The sequence below is a fragment of the Myzus persicae genome, unplaced genomic scaffold (genome assembly GCF_001856785.1).
Source record: "Myzus persicae strain clone G006 unplaced genomic scaffold, MPER_G0061.0, whole genome shotgun sequence".
In the NCBI taxonomy this organism is placed as follows: Eukaryota; Metazoa; Arthropoda; class Insecta; order Hemiptera; family Aphididae; genus Myzus; species Myzus persicae.
This window is the reverse complement of record NW_019101100.1, coordinates 1-11,460: the sequence shown is the minus strand read 5'-3', so window position 1 is coordinate 11,460 and position 11,460 is coordinate 1. Positions and strand designations below refer to the sequence as shown.

General features: G+C 32.3%; 1 protein-coding gene across 1 annotated transcript; it reads right to left on the bottom strand.

The window, feature by feature from the left end:
• Positions 1-207: 207 nt before the first annotated feature.
• Positions 208-6,533, bottom strand: LOC111027727. Its single transcript, XM_022306139.1, has 3 exons — positions 6,305-6,533; positions 934-1,217; positions 208-303 (listed from the first exon to the last, which is right to left on the bottom strand). Exons 1-3 carry the CDS (start codon positions 6,531-6,533, stop codon positions 208-210), a joined length of 609 nt encoding a protein of 202 aa, XP_022161831.1.
• Between the last annotated feature and the right edge of the window lie 4,927 nt (positions 6,534-11,460).

The following is an 11,460-nucleotide window of genomic DNA, read 5'->3' as shown; positions in this document are numbered from 1 at the left end:
ATATTTTTTTTATTTTCGTTAATATTCGTGTTAAGTGTTTTTAGTAATATTAATGATTGTTGTATAATGTAGCAATAGTTGTTTTTTGTGTTCTCAATAGTTTTAAATTTCCATTAAGTTGTCTATGTAATTTTGTTCCTCTGTATTATTTTTTATGTGTAAATAAGTGGTATACTTTTTTCATATTCAATTACTTCTGGTACTTCGTTAAAAAATGCTCCTGAGGATACTGTTATGTTTAGTTTTTCCTCTGCCATTATTCTGCCACATGTTAGTAACAATATCATGAATTGATACATATTTCTAAAACAAACTATAAAATAATGCATATTGATTAGTAATAATTTATTATTTACCTATCGGTGAAAGGTTTCATTCTTTGTACGTGTATGATATCAGTAGTTGATTTCCCATTTAATACTAATTCTACTTCATAATTTACCTCAAATATTTTTTTATTATTTTAAAAGGGCCTCTATACTTTTATGCTAATTTTTTTGATTTGTTTGCTTCTTGAAATTGAAATTGTATTAATACTTTTTGACCGGGTAGGAAATTAACAGTCTTATGAGTTTTATCGTAAATTAATGTTTGTGTCTGTTGTTCTTTTCTTATTATATTTGGTATATCCTTCCTGATTTCTTGTAATGTTTCTAGGGATTTTATTAGATTAAAATTGTCATTGTTTGGTATAATTTTATTGTCTAATGTTTGATTAGCCTCTATACCGTGCAATAGAAAGAAAGGGCTAACTTTTAACCTTGAGCTCGGGCATATATTATATGCGAATACCACTAATTTATTGTATAAGACCCAGTCTTTTTTATTTTTGTTTACATAGTGTGTTAAACTATTACATATTAACTTGTTCATTAATTCAGTCATCCCATTTGTTTGGGAGTGGTATGCACTAGAAAATATTTGTGTAATTACTAAGTTTTTGCACACTTCCTCTACTTCTTTGTTTTTAAAATGTGTTCCCCTATCACTGCAAAAATATTTCGGAACTCCATATGTTATTAAATCCATTAGAAAGTTTTTTGTTTCCGCTCCTGTTGGATTTGCTACAAAGGCCATCTTAGTTGCGTTACATGTTGCCACAATTAAGTATTTTTTCCTGTGAGAAGGAGGAAGTGGTCCCAAATAATCGAAGGTCAATCTTGGTAATGGTTTTCCTGATTCTATTGGTAATGGTCGCAGTAATCCTGATGCTTTACCTATCGGTGTTTTTAATAATTGACAAGAAACACAGGAGTTAATAAAAAATGTGGTGTCTTTGATCATCGTGTCCCAATGGTATTTTTGTTTTAATTTTGCGATTGTCTTGGTTATGCCGAAATGTCCACTAAATATTGATTCATGATATGATTTTAATACAATATTGACTAAGCTTTTTGGAATGACTAATAAGTCGAGCCTTTTCACAACAGCGAGGACGGGAAAGAACTATCGAAGGAGTGAGTATGGTGCAGGCTAGTTATGGGGAGGGGGTCTCTGTGGCTGATTCAATTTGGTGCAATGACCACAGAGCTCACAACAATAGGGTTAATCATTAAACAATTACCTTAACCCTATTGAAGTCTTGAGATGATCCACTGACTGATGCTGTTGGCATACGTCGACTTGGACGACCTGGGGCGGCCTCTCACACACCGCAAGTACGGTGCTGGCGAACTTATGGGGCAACTACTGATGGCACCGATGTGGTCGCAGTATCAACATGACGTCCACCTGATGACATAGGGCGGCCTCTCACACAACGTACATATCTACGTTGCTGGCGGACATACGCGTGGAATCTGACGGCACCAACGTTGACAACAACGACCTGCCAAGGTTGACGAAGAGAATAATAATAAAGAAAAGACTTACGATTTAGTTGGAGATCGTGTCTTTATTTAGCATCTCAGTTCTTTTATGGCGACACACAATATACTAATAACAATAATAATAATAATCGGCAACTGTGTGCACCATAAAATATAAATTAAAGAAATACTTTTTTGTTTTACTCGCTTTAATAGCGGACCACACATAAAATTCACGGACCGCTATATTAGCAGATCACAAGGTATAATATTTATAATAACATTACTATAGATCGCTGTAATAGCGGACCAAAAAACATGAATAATAATTTTAAAAAAATGAGTGACAATATAATAATAATAATGTAGGGCGTTGGCCGCTGAATGTAAACAAAACATAGTTCTTATCTAATATTGATAATATTATAGTACTATCTGAGGCAAAAGGCCGACAGATAATTTATAAGGCAAACACAAAGAGAATATACTGTAGGATTTATATTTTATATTAATTTATATTTTTGTGTAATTACGGGTTTTCTGGTGATCGGCGTTCTCGATCAATATGAATTGACCGTTACCCGTATCTAGACCGGTCGAGCGATATTTACTATTTATGTATTATTAATTAATTGTATTGTGTGTGTGTGTGTGTTTGTGTGTACGCCGATCGGCCAGACGACCTGCGTACAGATATTATATATTCAGTCATTTCTTGAGATACTCGTCGCAATGACCGTTTCTCTCTCAATAAAAAAAATAAAGTAATAAAGGAAAACATTTTTTTTTAATAGTCTACGTTTTATACGGACTCCTCTTACAATACATATAAACAAATTTAACAATAATACAATTATAATAATCGTTTTACTTTAATAACGGCATAAAAAGTGAGGATGAGTGGTCGGAAGAGGAGGGAAGATGTCGCCGTCGCGCAGAGTAGCGTCCTGCGATAAGCATTAATTACTTGGCTCGAACAATTACTCTATGGTGCAAACGACCTTACCCGATAAGTAATGTGTCGACAAGCATGTATACTACATGTTACAATTATAATTATATATTGTTACGTTGTTGTGTAGTTGCGTTAATACAATTTAAAATTTAATGTTGATTTTTAAAAGTTCTTCACTAACGTAAGTATAATATATTAATATAATACAGTAAACTGTACACAAAATAATATTATATTATAATATTATTAAATAAATTATAATATATGTAATATGTTAAGGGATTGGTGGAGGTTAGTTTTTTCAATCATAATATACCAATGATTACATGAAAAAAGCCTAAAAAACATTGGAAACTGAAAATTTCCGTAGACAGCTCAAAACAAAACAATTTGTTCGAACACGGAACGGTCGTCGCGCCGCGCAAGCGTAAAACCGGTTCGTCCCACCGCCCTGCCGGCGCCGAAGCTCGAGAGCATCCCCTACCCCTACCTAGCGCCGCTGGCCGCCGCCGTTTTGCGAATACGGTCGAGCTTGGAGTCTGTCTTGTTGTCTTTTGTGTGCGGTCGAGTTGGACGCAACTCGTCGTCGTCCCTAACCACCCCGAGCCTGTGTTGTTTTTTATTTGGCTCACTGTGTCATTGTCATACACCCCGTGCGGCGTTCCGGCCATCGACGATTGTCATTGAGAGTGATCCAGACCGGCCCTGTTCCTGCCATTACGATAGAGATTCCGAAGGAGGAGGATAGTGGTGATGCAGTCCCGCGGCATGTTATTTCAAACCAGGTCATCTTTGTATAAATGTAATTTTGTAACCTTTAAACTGGCGCGATCATTGTAAATCGTACAGCCGCTATTGTCATATTAGTATTTTAATCTTGGGCGCCCGTTTTAGTTAATCATATAATAAACGTGTTTATAAAGCCTTACGCTAAAAATGTAATCATTTGGGGTAACCGTACGTCCTATACGCCGCAAGTCGATGTAGCCTACCGCCAAGTTGTAGGAGCTAAATCGGCGTAGAACACAATTTGAATATTTTATTGTGTATAGCAAATACTAATATAAATGTTCAGAGAAAATGTGATGTATGTCACTTGTTTTAGAGTAAGAGTTTTAGAGTTACAACCAAAATCAATTTTGACCAAAACCCAATAATGTGTAAAAAACTCAGTTTTTTCTTAAATTTTTTTGTTTTTTTCAGGCGGCTTTTGAAAACTTCTGATCTAACTGTTTGACCTCTCCAATGCACCAACCAAATTCACTTTCTATAAAACAAGATGCTGAAGTTGAAAATTAAAACATTATTTCGACTACTTATCTTGTACACAGACACAAATAAAAAAACCTCATATCATATTGTAAAATTAAAAATAGCCAATTTGTATATCTTATTTTAGAAAAATATTGACTGTAAAAACATATTTTATTTAAACCCGTTCATTTTTACAAATTTTTTTAAATCTCATCATTTTTGTTAAATAAAGTTGATCCAGTTGTAAATTTTATAAGAGGTTATTTTACTCAATTTTTATTTAAGAAATTATTATGATTATAATTATTATTGTTAACGTGAAATTTGCTATGGTGCTTGATGGTCAGAGAGAAAACAAATAGTGCGTGGACATCATCTTAAAAATAAAAATAATTAATGTGAAAATGAATACCTTTGTGTGATATGTTCTCGGAAACTACCAAACCGATCGTTATGATGTTTTTTTTAAATTGAAAAGCTCATTGCGGAGAAGATTTATGACATTTGATCGATTCTCTAACTTTAAAAACAAAGGAGTTATCAATTATCATAAATAATGACTTGTTATGTAGACTTAATGGCTGAGGTTCGCGGTACGGCAACGGACGGCGGCTAGACGTGGCCGTCCAAACTTCCCCTTCCATATCAGTATAGCACCGTTGCGTGACGTTATAGTTCAAATCGTTATTCGTTGCTAATGGAAAACTTAGATTATATCAGTGCCGTGGCGAAGTATATTTTTTGGGGCAACCGCCCCTAGTACAACCCAGGGGTGGATGGGTGCTTATGTTAGTGGGTGATATCTAAGGGTAAATAATAAATTAATTTACCTTTATGACATTTGTCATTCAACTGCAGTATACTATTCTAGAATTCTTATTTACTATTATTATTATTATTATTATTATTATTATAATTATTTAGAATTGGTTAANGGGGGTATACAAATCTGTAAGACGTGGGTGGGTACCAAAAAAATGTATTCGCCCCTACTATAAAATCTTGTCGCCACGCCACTGGATTATATACTATGGATGGACCCACCGCGTATTAAATCAATACAAAAAAGATGTCGCCGATATAATTATGTGTTCGATATACGCATCCGCAACGCAATTTATCGCATATTTTTCCATAGATGATTTGTTATCAATTCACCGCATTATGATTCTGTCGGCTTCGAAGAACGGACCGACCGACATTTTAAGTGAAGCTTCGTAAAAGTCGGAACGCTGCTTAAAGTTTGTGTATCGATGTATTGTCGAATATTCAAGATGCCTGCATTTAAATAGTAAACAGTACTATTTATAAGTTAATTTAAATTTAATTTAATTTCTATAATTTTTAAATTTTTATTCGTTTCTTTTAATTATTAAAATTTATCACAATGAAAAGGAAAATTAATTTAGGTCGTTCATCAAATATAATAAAACGCCAACGTTTACTCAGATTAAGTCAAAATATTAATGGCTCGCCAGATAACTGCAATATTAACAGCGATAATAATGATGATAATTTAAATAATATATCTATTACCAATAGTGTTGGTAGTATTAATAAAACAATATTAATAACAACTTTACATTTAATGATAGTAATTTAGTTAATATTATTAACAATATTCACGATTTTCCTATTGACGAAAATTTAGTTGAACCTCGACGTGTTCCATGGCGTCGCCGTGAAATGTCGGCATTTACTAATGACAAATTAATAGATTATAGAAATGATTCTCATGTTATCATAGGAAATATGAATTTAAAATGTAATTATTGTCGTGCATTGAAATGGTCCAAAGAGCCTGCAGGTTTTTGCTGTTCAGGAGGAAGACATTACTGATCCACCTGAACCATTAAAAAGTCTCTTAAATTTTTCCAGAGTCTGGGGTTTACTACACATTTTTCTGGTAGTTATCTCTCAGAATTTTCCATTTTTTTTGGTAGATCGATAATTATTTGAAAGTACTTTAATTTAATTGCTTACTAAGGATATTAATTACTAGGGAACGGATTTAAATGCTCTAAAAAACAAGAAAAATGCCTTAAAAAATACGATTTAATGCCTTAAAAATCTTTAAAAATGGGTTTATATTCAATAAAAACAAAATTTTGAATTTAAAACTTATAAAAAACACATTATTATGATAAATCTAATAAAAAATATTTTAATACAATATAACCTTAATTAATTAACTTTCAATTATCTTCTGTTCATCTTCTTTTTACCCTAAAAAATAAAAAATGTAATAGGTATACCATTTAGATAGGTATATTTGTTATACTTTTACCTTTTGTTTCATAGCATTGTATAGTCAGGTGCTGCTTAATATTGTCAAACAGAAATCTTCCACGGTTATCGGCCAGTATTGTTTTGTATCTCGAGAAACTTCGTTCCACGTCAACTGACGTCATAGGTGCAGACTTCATATGAGCCATATCATCAGCAGTTAGTTCTTCAGATATTGTACTATTTCGAGATGTTGCTTTTCCTTCCAAAATATTTGAAATATGTTTCATTGTTTTAAATCCCGTATTTTTTTCAATTACAACTTCTAGTTTTTTTAATAGCTTTTCCGATACTACTGTTGTCTGTTCCGATTTCATTTTGTACTTGAGCAATAATATTAATTGCGTCAGCTAACGATAATCCAGATGTTTCCAATGTAGTTATGTTATTTTGCTAAATTTCCATAAATTGCTTTGATAAATGTCAAGTTTAGTTCTAAATTATTATCATTTAAAAGTTTTTGTACATTTTCAATTGCTACGGCATCTTCTTTATCAAACCCCATCACAACAGATTTAATCAATTGATAATTTTCACAAAAGTATATGACTGCCGATAACCATGTACCCCACCTAGTTAGTATTGGTTGAGGGGGCATTGGTATCCCTGGCGCCATTTCTTTGAATTTGAATACACGAGATGGGCATTTCAAAAAAAATTTTTTTACGTTCGAAACAAAAGCATCAATTTCGGGAAATTGTTTGCGTATTTCTTCAGCTACTCTGTGTAGAGAATGTGCCAAACATGTAACGTGTTCCATTTTTGAGTAAAATGCTTTAATATTTTTTCCTGCCTTCACCATATAAGGTGCTGCATCACTGAGAAATAGGAGTACATTATCGTGTTTAATACCCTTTGACCCCAACAAGCTTATAGATTGATCAAATAATTTAGCTATAGTACCATTATTTGCTTTTTTTAAGACTTCGCAATTAAATAAAAAAGTTTCACCGGGACATCCAATTTCTAAAGTGCCGGTTATGACATTAGCGACATATCGGTCATCTACGTCTGTAGTCTCATCTATTGTCACCCACAATTTTTTATTCTCCACGTAAGTTCTAATAGAATTTATTGTATTATTGTAAATATTGCTTACATAGTTCTTTCGAATTGTGGATTCGTCTGGAATGTGTTAGCTGGTATACTTTGAAAGAAAATTGCGGAAATTTTCATTGTTCAGTTTAGAAAGAGGAATGTTAGCAGATACCATTGCAGTACAAAGATCTGTAGTAAATGCATTATTTTCTGGAACGGTATTAATTAATGTTTGAACAACTTCACTTTTTTTATTTTTTTGAATATCTAGTGCACGTAAATGTTTTTCTCTACCCACATGCTGTGTCACAGTAAATTTTTTTTCGGCTGCCACTCTAACCTCACAAATCTTACAAAAAAGAACGCTTCCATCTGTAGAAAAAATTGATTCCCCATATTGTTGAAAGTATGACCGCAAACGACAAACATCTGAAGATTTGGCCTTAGGCATTTTCAAGAACTTCGTGGAATAAACAAAACTAAACTAAATACATCTACGAAAATCACTCGAAAACGTTAACGACGAGGCTATACGCGATACTAAACGATAAAGTAATGACTCAATTCAACAGTGCAATACAAAACTACAATTTAGATAAATAGTTGATCGTATTTTATCTTTACCTTAATGTGGGTAATAATCTGTTGTAACTTGTATGTATGCATTTTGTGTCTACACGTGTCAACAATAATTTCGTAAATTCGTAACATGATAAATGTTTCGTTTTTTAGAATGAATGTTGAAAATATGTTGAAAAATGACTTAAAAACCATAAAAAAATGCACTAAAAATGTCAAAAAATGCTCTAAAAATGTAATAGTCTTAAAAATGCAAAAAAAATGCAAAATAAAAGTTACATTTTTTAATTCCTTGCTGTATGAAATGAATTTTTTGTTTGGAAACCAATGTTTTCGGACATTCAGAAAAAAAATGCAATTTGCATTCAAATCAGTTCCCTATTAATTACTTATTTTTCATTTATAACTACATTGGAAAGTACTTCTTATAAATAAATACAATTTCTTACTTTTAGCATTTTTTTTCTCTATCATTAAGACTCTCAAGACCTTCGATGCAAATCTTAGCTACTTTGGTCCAGCTACTTTATCATTATATTTAATATTATGTATTATAAATAATTTGTACTAATATGACATGATCAAGGGCCCGGGAGGTGATTGCCTCTACGCCTCCCTGGCCAGTCCGACACTGCACTTAGTATATAGTATTTTTTCCAATTATGTAAGACCAACTTGAAAAACATTCAATCTTCTTATACCTGTGTATATAAAGCCACAATCAGACAATTCATAAACGTTTTGAAACATGGTGATGAAACTTAATATATTGTAGATATGCTGGATATGGTTTGCTTTGTATTGGTGAAACTTATGAAGAATAATCATCGCTAGGTTTTTACAAGTTCACGTTTTTAGTTTTAAATTGAAAATAAAAATTATTACTTAAAAATATTGAAGTGAAATAATACAGTAAAATAATAGCATACTTTGTTTCGTGGTCAAACAAGTCAGGCTCTTCTTTACCACCACCTCAACCTCTGCAGTGGGTACCCTAACTTTGTTAATAAAACAATGACAGACTTTTAGTATGAAGTTTCGGAAGTACAAAAAAAAAGGCTTTTGTACCCAACCATCTCTGTTCCCCGCCCAGCATATTATATTAGTGTCTGGTAAGGTGGTAATGTCGATCTAGTTGAGCTTTTTGTGACCCCATATGGTAGGATCGTTGACGGGTCACTACGTTGTTCTTACATCGTACCTCACTAAGCTGATTCACACAAGTTTCAACAGCACAAACTAGGAAATTCTGAAATTTTTTCTAGTTTTATCTCATACGACCACGATTTATCAACACTTTTTACATAAAAAAAAGTTTACTAACTAAACCAATAATATTTTAGTATTTTATATTCATAATTTTAGGTATTGACTTATAATGTTCCTTGTAGACGGATGAAGGCTTAGGTGTTATCCATAAACTTTGTCTTCTAAACATTGGGTATTCTACCAATATGACCTTACCACATGTGTGTCGTTTTGATGATTTATGAATTTCCATAGATTTTTTTGGTGGGGTTTCATCCTCCATATCTTGAACAATTGGTATTTCAATTACAATCTCTTGAAGAGGTTCGACTTTAAATGGCTGGCAGTTTTTGGTTTTAACATCTTGATACATAGGTCTTGAATTTACTGGGCAATGTTGGATCTCCATGGAATCTTGACATGTCGGTTCTTTAATTAGTAGAGAATAAACCAAATTGATATATTTTCGACAATTTTTTGCTATTGAAAAGTTGGTTATCATACTCAAAAGTGTAATAGATTTATTATTTATTTCTTTATTAATGTCATCATTGTTAAGAAACATAGTAAAAAGAATATATTTTTTTCACTAAATGATGTACACAGCATCTGATTTAATTCAATTTGTTTCTATGTGCCTGTAATTTAGTATATGATATTAATAGCCAACATTAAATAAATAACCGTATACCATGTATTAAAATGTCATACATTTATTTATTCAATCAAACAGACCTAGGCCTATAACATAACTATAACAAAATTAGAAGCTAAGATACATACAACGATTGTAAGGTTACAGATGAAAATGAAAATAATCTTTTAGGTAAATTACAACAAAGAAAGATGTGAAAATAAGAGGTGTTAAACATAATCAAAAGTAATAGAATTATCCGCAGCCATTAAAATATTAGATGGACTGTTAATCATACAGTTGGTTTCATGAGAGGTAGGATTTAATAAATTTATACTTTTAGTGTTATAGAAGTTCGTTTTAATAGGAATAAGGGAAAGGAGCTTTTGACAGCCAATCTCCCCTATAAGTAAATTATGTAAAAATTTAGATAGTAATAATGAGCGTCTATTATCAAGGGGAGAGATTGATAAATCTTAGCACGAATTTGTACGAACCATGGGGATGCCTATAAACGTTTAAGTTAAAGGAGATAAATCGTAGAAAGTTTATCCTGCACTAATTCAATCCCTTCAATTTGTTTTGAAGTATTATTTGTCCGAATTAGAACAAACTAGGGCACAGAATACATTTTTTGGAGATGAAGGAACTCTGAAAGATCCACAAGTTTATTTATTATAGTTATAATGGTAATAGGTTTATATATGAGGTAATTTGAAGATGTTGAATAAGTTGGTAACAGTTATGATTGAAATAATATATTAATGGCCTGATTGGTTAGTTACACAATATATAATACACAGAATATAATAAACTATAATAAACTCAAATTTGAATAATAGGAACTAATAATTAATAAATAATAAATAATCAATAATATGGCTCGTCAGCCGACTACCTGGAGACTGGTGTCCGTTGGTGGCTTTAAACAATCATGCCACCGTCTCGGGATGCACACACTTGCACGATAAAGAATACAATGATATGATATTAAATGTGCGGCAATCCCGAGGACTTACGACCAACGGGCGATCAGCTCAGACGAAAAACTCACAACCACAAGATGATATATTACTGAAATTAATGATGTAGTTATGGCAGGTACAATTCATGATATATGAGAATTGCCACAACATGTAAAAAACACAATTTGAAACACAGGCAGAAAAATGGTATATTTGCTATGAAACGTTAATTTATATGAGACGAGAAAAATGATATGTTCGGTCGACGGCACAATGCAAAGAGAACGAGAAATAGATGTGGTGTGGGCACGGTGCCTTGAAATTGAGAATGAGATGAATTATGTAACAATACCTCAGTGCCACCTACGCAAACGGAGAAAGCTTGATATAATGATACTTTCGATGACACTAAGGAAGAGAACTTGGTACTTTTTTGAAAGATGAGAATGATAGTAACGTTTTTGACAATATGGAAAGTATAACGGACGTAATCAGTAACGCACAGTGTTGCCGCATGGCAAACTTGAAATTCTCCTGAGAATATCAAAAAAGTTTCGAAAATTCTCCAAGTATGGACAGTAATAAAAAAAATAATAATTACTATGGAATTTTTTTTATATAAAATGTTATTAAGATTATTGATGATGAAGTTATACATATAACATTAAACATTATCATTATTTCATATTTGGA